The sequence below is a fragment of the Tamandua tetradactyla genome, chromosome 11, assembly GCF_023851605.1.
Source record: "Tamandua tetradactyla isolate mTamTet1 chromosome 11, mTamTet1.pri, whole genome shotgun sequence".
In the NCBI taxonomy this organism is placed as follows: domain Eukaryota; kingdom Metazoa; phylum Chordata; class Mammalia; order Pilosa; family Myrmecophagidae; genus Tamandua; species Tamandua tetradactyla.
Window position 1 is genome coordinate 23,269,895 of NC_135337.1, and position 19,121 is coordinate 23,289,015.

The window sequence follows — 19,121 nt, forward strand, 5'->3', positions numbered from 1 at the left end:
GAGACATGACTCCCAAGGGTGTACATTTCCCTGACAACATGGGACCAGACTCCAAGAATGAACTGACACCTGGCATCATGGGACTGAGAAAGCCTTCTTGACCAAAAGGGGGAAGAGAGAAATGAGACAAAATAAAGTTTCAGTGGCTGAGAGATTTCAAACAGGGTCAAGAGGTTATCCTGGAAGTTATTCTTATACATTATATAGATACTTCTTTTTAGTTTATGGTGTATTGGAATGGCTAGAGGGAAGTGCCTGAAACTGTTGAACTGTGTTCTAGCAGCCTTGACTCTTGAAGGTAACTGTACAACTATATAGCTTTTATAATGTGATCATGTGATTGTGAAAACCTTGCATCTACTGCTCCTTTTATCCAGGGTACAGACAGATGAGCAAAAAAAAATCAAGGAGAAAAAAGTAAAGAAAAAATAGCAGGAGATAAAGGGTAAAAAATTGGGTAGACTGAAATAGTAGCAGTTAGAGGGATAAGGGGAATGGGATCCATGGGTTTTTCTTTTTATTTATTTTTCTGGAGTGATGCAAATATTCTAAAAATGATCATGGTGATGAATATACAACTATGTGATGATATTTTTGAGTCACTGATTGTACACTGTGGATGAAGTGTAGGTGTGTGAGGATTTCTCAGTAAAAATATTTAAAAAAAATAAAAAATATATATTAAAAAAACACACAAAAAACCCCAAGCAGACCTATATTTCTCAGCGCTCCAAGAAAAAGTTAAAAGTTAAAAGCTTAAGGAACAGACAACACAGACATTAAAGTCCAGAGGTAACACATTAAAATATTAAAATGTTCAGTGTGCAGTGAAAGATTACAAGACATGCAGAGAAACAGGAAACTATGGTCCATGTAAAGGAGCAAGCAAAACCATCAAAAACCATTAGCAAGGAATATCACACTTTGGGCATATCAGATTAGACGTCTAAAAAGTCGTCTTAAATACACTCAAACAGCTAAAGGTGTGCTGGTTTGAAAGGATGTATGCCCCTAGAATAGCCATGTTTTAATCAAAATCCCATTTCATAAAGGTAGAATAATCCCTATTCAATACTGTATGCTTGAAACTGTAACATATCATCACCCTGGATGATGCGATTTAGTCAAGAGTGGTTGTTAAGTTGTTAAGTTGGTGACATATCTCTACCCATTTGGGTGGGTCTTGATTGGTTTATTGGAGTCCTATAAAAGAGGAAACATTTTGGAGACTGGAGACTCAGAGAGAGCAGAGAAGAACGACATAGCCATGAGAGCAGAAAGCCCACAAGCCAGTGACCTTTGGAGATGAAGAAGGAAAACGCCTCCCAGGGACCTTCATAAAACAGGAAGCCAGGAGAGAAAGTAGCAGATGATGCCTTGCTTGCCATGTGCCCTTCCAGCTGAGAGAGAAACTGTGACTGTGTTAGCCATGTGCCTTTCCAGATGAGAGAGAGACCCTGAATATCATCAGCCTTCTTGAACCAAGGTATCTTTCCCTGGATGCCTTAGATTGGACATTTCCATACACTTGTTTTATTTGGGACATTTTCTTGGCCTTGGAACTGTAAACTAGCATCTGATTAAATTTCCCTATTTAAAAGCCATTCCGTTTCTGGTATACTGGATTCCGGTAGCTAGCAAACTAGAACAAAACAGCTAAAGGAAAACATGGACAAAAAACTACAGGAAATCAGGAAAATGACAGATGAACAAGAAGAAAATTTCAAGAAGAAACAGAGACCATGTAAAGGAACCAAAGAGAGAAATGCTGGAGCTGAAGACCACAGTAGCTAAAATTAAAAAAAAAAAAATTAAAGGGTTCAACTGTGGATGGAACCTGGCAGGAAAAAAGAATCAGTTTACTTGAAGATGACAGTATTGAAATTATTCAGTGAGAGGATTTGAAAAAAAGAATAAAGAAAAGTGAAATGAGCCTAAGAGACCTGTAGGACACTATTCAAGTACCAATGTATACATTATGGCAGCACCAAAAGAAGAAGAAAGAGATAAAGGGTTGAAAGAATATTCAGTGAAATAATAGTTGGAAATTTCCCAAATTTAATGAAAGACATGGCTATACATAGCCAAGAAGCTCAAGGAATCCAAACAGAATAAACTCAAAGAGACCAAACTGAGATACATTATAATCAAACTGTTGAATGCCAAAGACAAAAAATCCTGAACGCCTGAAGAGAGAAGCAACATGTACGTACAAGGGAGTCTCAATAGATTAAGTGCTGAGTTCTCATAAGAAACCACATAGGCAGGAAGGCAGTGGGATGGTATATTAAAGTTCTAAAAGAAAAAACTGCAAACATGAATTTTATATCCAGTGAGATTGTATTTAAAAAATGGAGAGATTAAGACATTCTCAGATAAACATAAGTTGAGAGAGTTTATCATCACTAGATCTGCCCTATAAGTAATGCTAAAGGGAGCTCTTCAGACTGAAAAGAAAGGACACTAGACAGTGGACTGAAGTGGCATAAAGAAATAAATACCATCACTAAAGAAAACCATATGGATAATTATAAATACCAGTACTATGGATTATATTTCTTTGGTATGTAAGCCACTTTTTTACTTCTTATAGGTTCTAAAATGCAAGTGCATAGAAGTGATGATAAATCTATGGTTTCAGATATACAATGTATAAAGATACAATTTATAACAAGCACAGCAAAGAGGTGGGGGACAGAAATGTGTAAGAACATAAATTGCACATGCTACTGAAGCTCAGTTGTTATGAAATCAAATGAGACAGCTATAGATTTAGGATGTTAATTTTAAGCCCCATGTTAACCACAAAGGAAATATCTGAAAAACACACATACAATGAAATAGAGAAGGGATTCCAGATGATTCATTACAAAAGATCAACTAAATGCAGAAGAAGGCATTAATGGAATATTTGAGGTATAAAAAAATCTAAGACCTACAAAAACCAACTATCAAAAGGGCAGGAAAAAAAAGGGCAGAAAAAGTCCTGCATTATGAGTAGTTATTGTAAATGTAACTGGGTCAAATGACAGAGACTGGCAAAATGGATTAAAAAAGCATGACCCGAATACAGGCTATTTACAAGAAACTCACCTTAAATTCAGACACAAATAGGTTGAAATAAAAAGATAGAAAAAAATATCAGGCAAATAGCAGCCAAAAGAGAGTGGGAATAGCTATACTAAGATAAAATAAAATAGACTTTAAGTCAAAAACTGCTAAAATGAATGAAGAAGGGCACTAAATATTGATAAAAGGGTCAACTCTTCAAGAAGATATAACAATTATAAACATATATGCACCTAATAACAGAACCCCAAATTATAAGTAGCAAATATTGACATATATGAAAGGAGAAATACATGATTCTACATTTTTAGTAGACATCAATACACCATTTTCAAGAATGAGTAGAACACTTAGGCAGAAGATAAATAAGGAAATAGAGGGCTCAAGCTATATTATAAAACAACTAGACCTAATAGACATATATAGAACACTTCACCCAACAACAGCAGAATACATATTCTTCACTAGTGTATATGAACTATTCTCTAGGAGAGACCATATTTTAGGTAACAAAACAGGTATAAATAAAATTAAAAAGATTGAAGTCATATGGAATATCTTCTCCAATGACAGTGGAATTAAGCTAGAAATCAATAATGAGGGAAAACTGGAAAATTCACAAATATGTGGAAATTAAATAATATACTCTTAACCAATGGTGCAAAGAAGTCACAAGGGAAATTAGGAAGCGTTTTGAGAAGAATGAAAATGAAAATATGATGTAACAATACTCATGGGATGCAGCAAAAGCAGTGTTCAGAGGTACATTTATAACTGTAAATGCTTACATAAAAAGGAAGAAAGATTGCAAATCAGTAACCTAATCTCCTAGCTGGAAGAATTAGAAAAAGAATAGTAAACTAAACACAAAGTGAGCATAACAAAGGAAACTTTATAAGATTAGAGTGGCATTCAATTAGCTAGAGAACAGAAAAACAACAGAGATAATAAACAAAACCAAATGTTGGTTCTTTGAAAAGATCAATACAATTGACAAACTTCTAACTAAACTGACAAAATTGACAAACTTCTAACTAAACTGACAAACAAAAGGGGGGGGGGGGAGTACATTACTACTGACCCTACAGAAATAAAAAGGATTATAAGAGGATAATATGAACAATTGTTTATCAACAATTAGATGACCTATGTGAAAGAGACAAATTCCTAGAAACACAAAAATTACCTAAACTGACTCAAGAAAGAGATTTCAACAGATTAATAACAAAAAATTTAGTCAGTGACCAAAAATCTCCCAAGAAAGAAAATCCCACGACAGGATGGCTTCACTGGTGAATTTTTAACCAAACATTCAAAGATGATTTAACACCAATCTTTCTTAAACTCCTCTGCACTTCCTTAACTCATCCTGTGAGGACACCACCACTCAATACCAAAGCCAGATAAAGATAACATAAGAAAAGAAAATTACAGATCAATATCCCTTATGGGATAAAAATTCTCAACAAAATAGTAGCAAAAAAAATTCAAAGAACATTCAGATTATATACCATGATCAAGTGGGATTTGTCCTGCAAATGCAAGTGTGGTTCAGCATAAGAAAATCAATCAATATAATACACCACATTAACAGAATGAAAGAAAAAAACACATGGTCATCTACACTGGTGCAGAAAAGCATCTGACAAACTCTAGCACCCTTTCTTAATAAAAATAAAACGAGAAATAGACAAGAACTTCCTAATATGATAAAGGATATACATGAAAAACTCCACAGCTAACATACTTAATAGCAAAAGAATGAAAGCTTTCCCTACAAGAAAAGAAAAAAGACAAAGAAGCCCATTTTTTGCCACTTCCTATCAACACTGTACTGGAAATTCTAGTCAGAACTATTAGACAAGAAAAAAGAAATAAAAGGTAGCTAAATTTGAAAGGAAGAAGTAAAACTATTCTTATTCACAGATAATTTGATCCTATATGTAGGAAATCCCAAAGAATCTACAAGTTAGCTACTACAGTTAATACATGAATTCAGCAAAGAGGCAAGTTCCAAGATCAATGCACAAAAATCAGTAGTGTTCCATACATGAGCAATGACCAATCCAAAAAGGATATCAAGAAAATTACTTCATTTACAACAGCAACTAAAAGAATAAAAAGCCTACGAATAAATTTAACCAAAGAATAAGAGACTTGTTGTACACAGAAAACTACAAATTCTTGCTGTAGTGTCTGTGTTCATAGACTGGAAGATAAATATTGCTAGGTGTCAGTTTTTCCCAAGGTGATTTACAGATTCAATGCAATCCCCATCAAAATTTCAACAGCCTTCTCGGCAGAAATGGAAATGTTAATCATTAAATTCATAAGGAAGGATAAAGGACACTAAATAGCCAAAACCATCTTGAAAAAGAACAAAGCTGTAGGAATCACTTTCTGATTTCAAAACATCATAAAACCATAGTAACCAAGACAGTGTACTACTGGCCCAAGGATAGTTATAAGGGCCAACGGAATCGAATTGAGAGCTCAGAATTAAACCCACATATATATGGCCAACTGACTTTCAATAAGGGTGCCAAATCCACTCAATTACAAAAGAAGAGTATCTTCAACAAATGGTGCTGGGAAAACTGGATATCCATATACAAAAGAGTAAAAGTGGACCACTACCTCAAATCATATACAATAATTAACTCAGAATTTATCAACAACCAAATTATAAGAGCTGAAATTATGCAAATCTTATAAGAAAATACAGAGAACCATCTTTAGATCTTGTATTAGGCAATGGATTCTGGAGGCTGTACCACAGCATGCTTAACAAAAGAAAAAATACATAAATTGGACCTCATCAAATGAAAACCTTTTGTGCATCAAAGACATCATGAAAGTAAAAAGACAACCTACAGAAAGGGAGAAAATATTTGGAAACTATATATATAATAAAGGTTAACTATCCAGAATGTATTATGAATGCCTACAACTCAATAATAAAAAGACAACCCAATTATAAATAGGCCAAGGATATAAATAGACATTTCTTCAAAAACTATAAACCAATGGCCAATATGCACATGAACAGATACTAAATGTTGCTAGCCAATGGTAAAATGCAATGAAAACTACAATGAGATCCCACTTCACACCCAACAGAATGGCTAATAATTAAAAAAATGGAAAATAGTGCTGGCAAGGATGTTGAGAAATAGGAACAAACCCTCATGGTATTATTACTGAAAATGTAAAATGGTACAACCTCTGTGGAAACAGCTTGGTGGTTCCTCAAAAAGTTAAATGTAGAACTACCATATGACCTGGCAATCCCACTTCTAGATACACAACCAAAAGAACTGAAAGCAGGGACTCATATCTGTAAACCAATGTTCATAGCTGTGTTCCATAAAAACCAAAAAGTGGAAACACCCTAAGTGTCTAGCAATACATGAATAAATAAAATATGGTATATCCAAAGGAATATTAGACAGCCATAAAAGAACGAATTTCTGATTTACGCTTCAACATGGATGCATTCTGATCATACCCTTCTGAGTGAAATACGACACAAATGGACAGATATTGTATGATTCCACTCACATGAATTAACTAGAATTAACACATTCAGACACAAAAAGTAAGAATACAGGTTACCAGGGGTTGGAGGGAGGGGAAATGAGGAATTAATGTATAATGGGTACATGGTTTCTGTTTGGGGTGATGGAAATGTTTTGAGTATGGATGGTGGGGAGGATAGCACAACATTGTAAATGTGATTAATGCCAGTGAATCATATTTTTTGGAGTGACTGAGGTGGGAAATTTTATAGTATTTATATATGAACTATAATTTAAAAAAAGAGAGAGAGACTAAAGAGACACTGTCAATTAAATGCAAACACATTCCTGGACTAGATCAAATAATGGAAGAGAAAATGCTTTAAAGAACATGATTGGGATAACTGAGAAAAAACTATATTACAGACTATATGTTTTGTATCAATGTTATATTTACTGAACTTGATAATTGTACTTAATGTGGTCATCTAAGTGAAATCCTTTGTTTTTAGGAAAGATACATGGAACGATTAAGTGATAAAAGGACATGATTATGCAATCTACTCTCAAATGTCTGAAGACATACAGATGGATATAAAGAGAGAGAGAAAGGACGAGGAGGAGGAGTAGAAGGAGGAGGAGGAAAGAGAAAGACATACATATATCAAATGTAACAAAATATTAAAAATTAATAAATCTGGATAGGAGGTATATTGGAGTTCTTTATGTTATTTTCTTATTACTTTTGCAACTCCCTGCAAGTGTGAAATTACTTCAAAATAAAAACTTAGAAAAATACAAGTCCCTTTGGGGCAAGAACTTTGCTATGTTCTCTGTTGAATCCCCAGTGCCTATAAGAGTGTTTAGTACATTTCAATAAATGTGGATGTTTCAATAAATATTTGTTGAATGAACGAAAATGAAAAAAATTGGAAACACCTATCAAAAAGCCTAATTAAGTAAATTAAAGTATGTTAAAGTATTGCAATGTACTGACTTAAGGAAATAAGTAGATGTAATAAATTCAAACCATCAAGTAAAAAATTATCGAACTATGTACATTATAGTTTTCGGTGTGAATAAACATATATAAGTGTAAACATATAGATTTTGAATTTCTTTAAAAAAGGGACTGCACAGAAATATAAGAAACTGTTAAGTGATAGTTTCCTTTAAGAAGTGGGTGGGTTTTGAGGCAAAGAAAGTCAGATATTCTTATTTTATATTTTGTACTGTTTAACTTACTTTTTTGTCACAAAGCACACATTATTGCACAAAAATAATACAGTTAATATCAGAGGGAACGGACGACAGAGGCTCTTTAGTAAAATGAAACATGAAGGAAAATTAATATAAAAATTCATGTATTAAAGTGTTATACAGTTGCAAAAACTGATATTTGAATACAAACCTGAGCTCTGTGGATCTGAAGTTATACTGACTTCTACTTCAAAAGCACTATTTTGGGATCCTACTCTAGTTCTGCTTTCTGGATGAGGAAGAGGAGTCCTTATTTCAAGAGCCTCCAAAGAATCTTGCCACTAAATTGTCCTTCACTACATACTTCTTATATTCCTTCCCTCTACAGTGCCTTGAAAAAAATTTAATTTCTCTCGTGGCATCGTTCTTCCCATCCTATTTTGTCCGCGGCACATTAGTTTGCTCCTTCAGGTTGGACACATCCTTAACTGAAGAGCTGCTCCTTTGCTTTTATTACTAGTTAATATACATAAGTTCAGTCCTTCCAGTGGTTAGGTGGCCTCCATGGTGGGCACCATTGGCCTGGAGGCCTCTGCTTACCTCAGTTAAGATCTCTACCACAGCCAGCTAACGACTATCACATCTCTTAGCTTCAAAGGCTATTCTGAGCCTTTCCTCAGCTAAAGCAACAGGCTCTGGTACCTTTCATTCATGTATTCAACAAATATCTTTTGAACTCTATTTTGAGTACTGTGTTAGGGAACCAACAAACTTCAGTCCCTAAGGGGAAGCAATTACTATGCTGTACATTATTATGACATGTCCTTTAGATGTCACTGCTAACTCTCAAATGCTTACAAAATCATAGTTTATAATATAAAAAATAACTGAAATATATTACAGTAACAGATTTAATAATGATGTTAACCAAAGGATGAAGAAGGCTCTAATGTACAACCTTTACCTTGTGTGAGAAGTCTTCTAAATTGCTCAACTGCTTTGTAAACATCTACTTGGTAAAATTCCCAGAGTTGAGTCTTTGGAAAAACATCCTCCCAAACTATTTTTCGAATGCACTGAAAAATTTCAACAGTTAAAAATATATGAATTTATATATATAGTTACAATCATTTTACCAAATACTATTTACCATATTTAAAATACAAATTCTAAATCATATCCAACCATACATTTCATCTGTGCTTTAGAAATTTCGCAATTCTGTTTGTGGGTGGTACTCCTCTATACATACATTCATTTGTTGATCATTTTCAATCAAGGCAGGCACTCCTCTTTCTTTGTATTTCCCTTCTGCAACATCAATGGATAAATGCCAAAGTGCCCTGTCTAAGAGCCAGGCAGGTTTCAAGTGTGGTGAATTCACAAGGTTATATGCACATTCTGGGTGATCCCGGATCCATTTACTGTTAGCAGCTTAAAGAAAATGGAACATAAAGGAAAATCTTGTGATTAAATTGAGTGATATACGGAATCTATGCTAATTTTAAAGATGAAGCATGATAACATCTGGCACTCATTTTTCACATATTAGTTATCAATATTTTGTAAATGAGACAGTATGAATAAAACACACTTGGTAGCAGGATTCTATATTGTTCAATTAATTAATATTGTTACTTAAAAATTTTGCTTAGACAATCCTGATCAAGAAAAATCAGTTCCCTCATAGGTATTTCTAATCCTGAAAGGTTAATAATAAATATTGTTTTGGCAAGACTGACAAAAATGAGATTCAGAAATTGTTAAAAGAAATATACTCAGGGTGGGCCACGGTGGCTCAGTGGTAGAGTTCTCACCTGCCATGCTGGAGACCCAGGTTCAATTCCCGGTGCCTGCTCACGTGAAAAAAAAAAGAAATATACTCGAATATAAGGGGGTAGTTTATATTTTATTAGCCGTTCAGAATTAGGAGTTCTGCAAGGTATTCCAAATATTTACAACAATAAAGATAGTCTATTTTAATTTTTAAATCAGCAAATACAACATACACATTTTGTTTGATGTTTAAAATGGACTAATGCCCCTGGGATGCAGACTGATGAACATAGGTGGTCAGTGTACATAAAATAAAAATTCCTAACAATTACTGAATATTTACAATATGCCAGGAAATATTCTAAGCACTTATTAAATGCTGTACTGTATGTTATAGGGCGTACTAACATGTTAAAGGGCATACTATTGTGTACCTTTAACAGATAAGAAATTGAAGCACAGAGAGAGAAATAACTTAGTCAAAGTCATACAGCAAGGAATTAACTTGGACAAATCCTTCTGAAGAACCTGCAAACTTAACTATTTTATTCAGAAATGAATGTGTTCATGCCTCATTTACTCAGCTGACCACCATTATAACATTTAGAAAGTATTATAATCATTATTATTTTACATTTAGTCACTTATTTAGTAAATCATTAGTAAATCATTTATTTATTATTTACTTATACCTATAATGGACAAAAGCTTGACTAAAGACAGGATACACAGAACAGATTTGTTATGATAAAAGTTAAGTTCATAATTCTGTAAATTTGCATCATGATAGTTTTCATTAGATTCATCACCACATTCATCAAAATTTAAGATATTTGTTAAAGAGAGAAAATATAGTGATAATCATATCCAATGTTTAGGAATAAATACCACCACTACCTAAATTTGTTCATTCACTCAGCAAAGTGGTAGGTTTACAGAAAAAATCATGCAGAAAGTACAGAATTCTTATGTTACTTACTCCTCCCCCAAATTTTTCCCTATTATTAACACTGCAATAGTGTGGCCAAATTTATGTTCAATGTTAAAATACTTGTGGAGAACATCCCCAAAACCTTGACTCATCTCTATATTTGGAAACAGACGCAAGTATAAAATGAAAGAATTCTAAATGTTAGCTGATGAATGTATTTTTCTAATTTTGTATGAAATAAGAGCCAAACAAAACCCAATCTAAATTTTAACATACACTGAATTAAAAACTAAACATGGGCTTCTGGAGTGGCGGAGTAAGAAGCTCAAAAGATCCTCTCCCCAGCAAAACAATTTAACTGGTGAAAATTATGAAAAACAATAAAATTGAAAGCCTTTGGAAGTTTTCATAAGGGCATACAGCAAAAGCAAAAACATTCACTAAAGAAAATCTTCTAAGAACAATGAGTCCGTGGCATTTGTGCCCACCCAAACAGCTCCATGTTATGAAAGCTCTTTTCCCAGCTGTTTTACTCTGGGTAGATGTGGCAAAGACGAGGGTTCCCTCTGTACCCATCTTTCATTCTGGGGTTGTGGTTTCACCCTGGGAGGTGAATGCTGCCTGCCTTTCTCATTCCTACCACACCATGTTGCAGAAGCTGTTCCAGATAGTGGTCAAGAGAACTGAGGCTTCTTTACGCCATCCCCAGTCCCCACTCATACAGCAGAAATCCTACCCCAGGTGCAGCAAACTGAGAATATTGTGACCCTCCTTGTCTGACTGCCACTCACTCACAGGGCGCAGGTTATATGCTTGGAGGGGCAAGCCAAGAAGACCAGGGGCTGCCAACTCCACACTCATTTATTAAGCAGGGATGGCATGCCAGGAAAAGTGGGCCCCTATTCTCAATTCCAGTGGTCCTGCTAAAGTGGAAAGGCAGGCCATTAATTGTGGTAAAATATACATGACAAAAATAATGATCATTTTAAATGGAAACAATTCTTTGACACTAAGAACAGTGATAATATGGTATAATTTTCACCACTATTTCCAGACTATTTTCAAAATCTTAAACCAAAACCCATACTCATTTAGCAATAACTCTCCTTTTCCCTTCTTCCTGCACTACTCTACTTTCTGTCTCCATGAAATTTTTTTCATTCTAAGTATTTTATACAAGAGAAATCTTACAACATTTGTCATTTTTTGTCTGGCTTATTTTACTCAGCACAATGTCTTCAAAGTTCATCCATGTTCTCCTATCAACTAGCATTTCACTTTTTAATGGTTGAATAATATTCCATTGTATGGATATACCATATTTTATTTTTCCATTCATTTGTTGATGGACACTGGGTTCCTTCTGACCTTTTGTCTACTGTGAATAACGCTGCAATGAACACTGGTGTACAAATATCTATCCGAGAACCTGCTTTCAATTCTTTTGGTATATACCTAGGAGAGGAATTGTTGGGTCATATAGTAATTCTTTGTTTAAGTTTTTGAGGAACTGCCAAATTCCAAAGTGGCTTGCCATTTTACATTCCTATCAACAATGTAGAAGTGTTCTTCATTTTTTCACATCCTGCCAAATACTTGCTATTTTTTTTTTAATAATAGCCTTCCTAGTTCTTATGAAGTGGTATCTTATTGTAGCTTTAATGTGCATTTCTTTAATGGCTAAGATGTTAAACATTTTTTCACATATTTATTGGCATTTTGAACATCTGCTTTGGAGAAATGTCTATTCAACTCACTACCCATTTTAAAAATGGATTGTCTTTGGGTGGGCCATGGTGGCTCAGCAGGCAGAATTCTTGCCTGCCATGCCAGAGACCCGGGTTCAATTCCTGGTGCCTGTCCATGTTAAAAAAAAACAAAAAAACCAGGTTGTCTTTTTGTTGAATTTTTAAAATATATTTTATATTAAACCCTTATCATATATATTATTTTCAAATGTTTTCTCCCATTTCCTAAGTTGTCTTTTCACCTTCTTGATAATGTCCTTTGACGCACAAAAATTTTTAATTTTGATGAAGTCCACTTTATCAGCTTTTCCTTTTGTTGCTTGTGCTTTTGGCATAAAATCAAAAAATCCATTTTTTGCAATTACTGCAATTGTTCCCTTTTATTTTGTATTTAGTTGCTTTTTATGGTGTACCATTTACATTCTTCTTTTATTTTTTCTATATTTTTAAGCTATTTTCTAGAGGTTAGCTTTATAATAATAATTAGCATCTTAATCTAATAACAACTTAGTCTGATTGGTACCAACCTATTTTCAGTAAAATACAAACTCTCTACTCCTTTATATTTGTTCCCTCGCCCTTTATAATGTTATTGTTCCACATTACATCCTTATACCTACTATGCCCATTAATGTAAATTTCAAATGTTATTTTACACATTTGCCTATTAAGTCATATGGGGGGGTACAGTCACAAAAGCAAAAGTACAATAATATAGGATTTTATATTCACTATGTAATTAGCTTTACCATGTTATTTATTTCTTTTTATGGCTATGAATTGTTGTCTAGTGCCCTTTTATTTCAGTCTGAAGGGCTCCCATTAGCACACCTTGTAGGATAGATTTTCTGGTAATAAAGTCTTTCTTTCAGTTTTTGTTTATCTGTAAATACCTTATTTTCTCCTTCAGTTTTGAAAGATAATTTTCCAGATATAGAATTCTTGGTGGACAGTTTCTTTAAGGTCTTTTAAATATGCCATCCCAGTGACTTCTGGCCTTCATGGTTTCTGATGAGAAATCCACCATTGATCTTCTTGGAGATCACTTGAACATGACAAGTCATTTCTTGCTGCTTTCAAAATCCTCTCCTTCCCTTTGAATTTTGACAATTTTGCTATAACGTGTCTTGGTGTCAATTTTTTAGAGTCTACTATGCTTGGAGTTTGTTGTGCTTCCTAAATGTGTATATTCATGTCTTTCATCAGACTTGGGAAATGTTCAGGCTTTATTTCTTCAAATACGTCTTTTGCCCTTTTATCTTATCTTTCTGGGACTCCAATGACGCATATGTTGCTTATATGTGTCCCACAGACCCTTCATACTCTGTTCATTTTTCTTCATACTTTTTTCACTCTGCTCCTCATACTGGATAATTTCAATGGTCTTGTCTTCAGGTTCTTTGATCCTTTCTTTGCCTGTTCACATCTGCTGTTGAGTCCATTTCAATTCCTGTACTTTGCAGCTCCAAAATTTCTACCTGGTTCCTTTTTATAATTTCCATCTATTTTGAGACAAAGTTTCCCTAATTTCATCTAGTTCTTTGTATATGGACTTCTTTAATTCATTCAACATATTAAATACAATTTAAAGTCTTTGACTAATACCTCTATTGTATAAGCTTCCTCAGGGATGGCTTATGGCAATTTTTTTTCCCAATGAATGGGCCATATTTCCTTGTCTGTGTGTGTGTTTTGTAACTTTTGTTGACAACTGGACATTCTGAGTATTATGTGACTACAACTATGAAATCTAGTTATCCCACTTTTCTGGAATTGATAGCATTTTTGTCATTGTTGTTAAGGGCTTCACATTCAATTTGTGACTTCTCCGAACTGTTTTTGCTCCCAGTTGGGAAATGGAAAAAGAAAGAAGAAAAAATTAGATACTGCTACTTTAATACTCCTCTGCTGTTTTCGAGTGGGATGAGGTAGTTTGGAACAATGGCTGCCCTCAGAGTCAGCACCCAGTGATCTGAAGTACTGGAGTAGCTGATTAAGAGCACTGATTAGCAGTCAGGCTAACATCCCCCTACCCCTGGAATTTTGTAGGACTAGGTCCTTGTAGCCCACCCTGGCACCAGCAAGTTGCAACTTGAGACCAGGAGCCATGGGTGATGGGGGATGGTAGCTGCTGCACAGAGGGTGAAATCATCCTTATTTACTGCAACTTACCAGCCTCTTCTTTCATCTCCTGTCTGGGTGCTGCACAGTGGTCTAACAGACTCCAGAGTTCTAAGACAGTTGATTCAATCAATCCCTGTCAGTTCAATAGTTGTTACGTATAGGGACTGATTCCTGGAGATTCTTATTCTACCATCTTCTCACAATCCTCCTCTTCTGCTTCAATTTTTTTTTTTTAATGACAGAAATTTATTGGCTCTCAGTGTTAAAGGCTAGAAGGCTTGCTTCCTCTTGGTGTGTCTTCTCACTGGCTACAATCCTAGGTCCTTGGCTTTTCTGACACATGGAAATGTACATGGTGGTGTATTCTGTCTTTTCTGGGTTCCACTGACTTTCAGGTTCTGGCTGTTCCCCATGGTTTCTCTTTCTCTTTGTCTGAATTTCATTCTGCTTACAAAGGACTCTTAAGATTTCCATAGGGGAGGCCCCAGTAGATGCTGGGAAATAATGTATGTGATGCTCTGGAGACAAGTTAGAGAGAGCTGGTGGTTTTCAAGTGCATTGAAGAGTTTCTTCATGGGTCACATGGCTGCTTCCCTGTAGACTAGCTCAGCCTGCTTTAGTCCAGAGCTGTGCACAGCTCCTGGGCTCCGCTCCTGTTCATGGGTGGCAGCCATTGGGGGATCATGGCCTGCCTGGCCTCCTGGCTGTGGAGACCAACCAGAATCCTCTTCTCCAGGTGGTGTAACAAGGCACAATCCAGCTCCCATGGCAGGTCAATAGCTGCTAAGACAAACATGAGGTCTTCTGAGCAGGCCAGCCCATCCATCTGCACCAGCAACTCTGTCTTCACCCAAAGGCTTCCTTCATGCTCTCCTGAAGAAGCCATTCCTCTCTGGCTCATCACCGACCCCAGCTCGTCTAGGCAGATCATGGAGGGGGCATGATAGTGGGCAAATTCAAATAACACCTGAAGAAGTTTTCCTGAATCCCCTCTCCATTTACTAACAATGATGGATGCAGAAATATTAAAGAAGGCTGTTTTGCATTCAGTGACCACAGCTTTGGCAAGTAATGCCTTTCCAGTACCTGGAGGGCTGGAGAGGAGCAGTCCTCTCTAGGGGGAAAGAATTCCTATAAACTGTGTGTATCTTATAGGATACACAGCTTTTTTGACTAACTGCTTGGCTGCATCAAGTCTAATAATGTCATTTCACTTTATGTTTGGATTATGGAGATAAATGTCCTGGCTCATCATGACTGCTAATTCTTGCATTTCACTGTTCATGACAATAAATGCACTCAGAGGTTTCAGCAATCATCTGGCATGGTCTAGGTTACATTCAAAGTTGTTCAATGCTAGTTTGCTGTCTGCTCCTTTGACAGCGTCTGTGAGCAGCTCATGGAAATCAATGATTTGGCCTTTTCGTGGGTGGGCATTTTCTTCTTCATTGCCTCTGTTGATTCCTAACAGGCTTAAGCCAAACTTAGCATTCTCCATATGAATGTTATTGATAACCTCCTGTTTGGGATTCTCCTTATTGAGAGATTTGGTGTCTCCTGTCTTTCCAACTCTGGTCTTGGACTGTGGCCTCTGACATTTGATCTTGGGAAGATTTTTTTTTTAAAACATGTTTTAATCTTAATCTGCATTCCTGTGGGTATGAACACATTGTTTTGTTTGTTTGCTGTATGATGGGATCACATTTCATTATTTCTCCATGTCAGTATCCTGTTACTGCAGCACTATTTGTTGAATTTTTGTTTGTTTCTTGTTTGTTTTGCTTATTTGTTTTTTGGGAAGTGCATGGGTTTGGAGTTGAACTTGGGTCTCCCACATGGCGGGCAAGAATTCTACCACTGAACTACCCTTGCACCTCAATCTTGGGAAGATTTTGACAACAAACTCATCACCCTTTTGGTCTTCCCTCCAATTCTCTGTGATAAGTTATTTTCTGCTGTGTCTGATGCCTTTTTGACAATTTTGGGGTATTTCTGAAATTTTACAAAATAATAGCTCTCACACTCCATCAAAATAGTTTCAAGATCAATGTTGTCAGAGCACCATAAACTTCAGAGCACTGTAACCCCAGTTTGGTTTCTTGCTCCAATGCACTGCCAGCATCGATATATCTTTCCTGTGTTAAGTACTTAAAAACCAAAATGAGAAGATTTTCTCGTCATGCTTCTGTCCTCATCTCACATACTTCCTGTGCCTGATGTATAAATTTAAGGATCTGGTAAGAAAGCCCCATCAGATGCTGTGTTAGGACCTGAGAAGGGAGAAAAGGCTCTGCTTCATTTTTAAAAGATACTTTTGCTGGATATAAGGCTCTTGGCAGTTTTTTCTTTCAGAATCCCACTGTCTCATGGATTCCATTGTTTCTGATTAGAAATTATCTGTTAATTTTATTGGATTTCCTATATATGTGGAAAGTCATTATTCTCTTGCTGCTTTAAAAATTTTTCTATTTTCCAACATTTTTTCTATGACATGAATCTCTGTTTATGCTACACAGAGTTCACTGAGCCCCTTGGATGTGAAGGTTAGGGCATTTTTTTAAATCCAAATTTTGAAAATGTCAGTCATTATTTCTTTGAATATTTTCTCAGTTCCTTTCTCTTCTCTCCTAGCACATACCTGATGGTATCCCACATTCTTTAAGGCGCTACTCATTTTTCTTCATTCTTTTTCCCTATGTTCTCAGAATGCATAATAACTACTTTTCTATCTTCAAGTTTGCTGATTCTTTTGTCTGCCAGTCAAATCTAAAGCTAATTCTACATCTAGTGAATTTTCACTTTAGTTATTGTATTTTCATCTCCAGAATTTCCATTTGGCTTTAAAAAAAAATTCTATCTCTATATTCTTTAATTATGAGACACTATCATATTTTCCTTTACTTCTTAAAGCCTGGTTTCTTTTTGATTTTCTGAACATATTTATAATAGCTACTTGGCAGTCTTTATGAAACATGACAGCTGGGCCCTCTCATAAGTAGTTTTTCTGCTGCCTACTTTTTTTCTTTTGTATGGCTCACACTTTCCTGCTTATTTGTAATGTCTTGTAACTTATTATTATTATTTATAAACTAGTCCATTTGTAGCAACTCTGGTACCTGCTTTCTTTGTGACTGGCTGGAATCTTTCAGTTAAGTCTATTTCTCCTTCAGTGTACAGCTGTCTTTGGTGTTGCTCCTGAGAGTGCAGGCACTGGCATAATCATGAGGGAAGACAGGCTTTTTGCCAGCCCTCTGTGTCTCTTTCTCTGATCTCACTGCTAAGTTGTCTACTCTGTTGAGTTCACACCTAGCTGTCAGTTTTCACTAATTAGCTGACTGATTGCTCTATTGTTTTTTGACAATGCCCTGGGGCATAAACTGTTCCATAGGCTGATCCAATTAAATTTGGGCCTTTCTGCAGGTAGTCTTTGAAGCTGAAAATCACCTAGGAGGGCTCTTCTAGTTCTCTCTGCTAACTTCTGGCTGGTCTTTGGTGTAGCTTGTTGTTCTGTTGGTCCTACCCACCTCCCCTTAATTGCCTGCTACCCAAATCTTCATTGTTTTAACGGTGCCCTTAGGCTTGACCGCCACCATGCTTTGTTCCAAATAAAGTCAGTTTTCGTAGGGAGAACAATGAAGCTCTCTGTTCTCTGGAGCAGTGGGTGGGGAAGGTGACCCACTTATCTCAAAGACAACATTTTTATGAGCAGGGTGCTGAGTAGGGGCAGTAGTTTCTGGTCTTTTGGCTTGCTACTTCAAGCATGGACCCTCCACCCTAGCAGCAAGCTGGAATGAGAGTAACTGGGGTTGAGTATTCTTGGCCTGCTGTGTGAGGGGTAAAGCTTCTGTTCTATGAGTGGGGACTGGGCAGCATAAGGGAGTTTCAGACTTCTTAGCCTTACTTACCTAGAATAGAGCTTCTGTGACACAGACTGGTGGCTAAGAAATGCTGGTGGCCTGCTTCTCTGGGAAGAAACCCATAGCCCTAAACTGGGAGCTAGGGAGAGAGGGAATACTGTGTCTTGGCTACATATGCCAAGAATAGAGCTTGTATCATTCTGAGCTGAGACAGGATGGGGGGAGTGGATTGTGATTTTCAAATGCCACAAACTCTCACTGTTTCTATCAAGATTCAGCAGATTTTCTTGAATAAATGTTTCTCTACTTGCTGAATGACCTTGGGATAATTTCCAGAGACTTCAAACGATTGTTTTAAAAATAATTCCCAAAAAGGGTCTGCAGAGCTCCTCACCTTGCCATTGGATGTGGATCCCCCAGATGATAACTTTTTAAATATAAATCTGCTTCAAAGAAAGTAAATTATGGTTTGTAAACATTTTCCATGTAAAGCTGAAGCAACATTAATGTCTTTTATATTGCACAGACTAATTGTGCCCAATTTTTATTTTTCGTTCTTCTTTTAGTAACAGAAGATTAGTAGCAAAATTTTAGTAAAAGAATTCCCAAGGTTCAGTTGGACACATGGCTCACCAACCAAAGACCATATTGCCAGCCTCCTTTATAGCTAGGTATAGCCACAGACATAATCTTGTTTGATACAATGTGAACACAAGTAATAGAGATATCTATATCATACCCTTGAAAGGGATGACATCCATTTCTTTTCCTTATTTCCACTGGCTAGAAGGTGACATAACAGGAGCTAGAGAAGCCACATTTGATTGAAATATGAAAACAAAGTGTTGGAGATGGCAGAACAACATGAGAAAAAGAACTTACTTCCCTGTAACCACTA

At 36.0% G+C, this 19,121-nt stretch overlaps 1 protein-coding gene and 1 pseudogene across 4 annotated transcripts in view; both read right to left on the minus strand.

Annotated features, from left to right (window-relative positions):
* The window catches only part of AGL (amylo-alpha-1,6-glucosidase and 4-alpha-glucanotransferase), a 121,573-nt gene that overhangs the window by 53,228 nt on the left and 49,224 nt on the right, over nucleotides 1–19,121 (minus strand). For all 4 annotated transcript variants that reach the window (XM_077120137.1, XM_077120134.1, XM_077120136.1 and 1 more), the window contains exons 6-7: nucleotides 9,040–9,221; nucleotides 8,752–8,863 (exon numbers count right to left, since the gene is read on the minus strand). In XM_077120137.1, the coding sequence (XP_076976252.1) occupies nucleotides 8,752–8,863; nucleotides 9,040–9,221 (294 nt within the window). The remainder of the gene's footprint in view (nucleotides 1–8,751; nucleotides 8,864–9,039; nucleotides 9,222–19,121) is intronic.
* LOC143650915 (katanin p60 ATPase-containing subunit A-like 2 pseudogene) lies at nucleotides 14,974–15,987 on the minus strand (annotated as a pseudogene).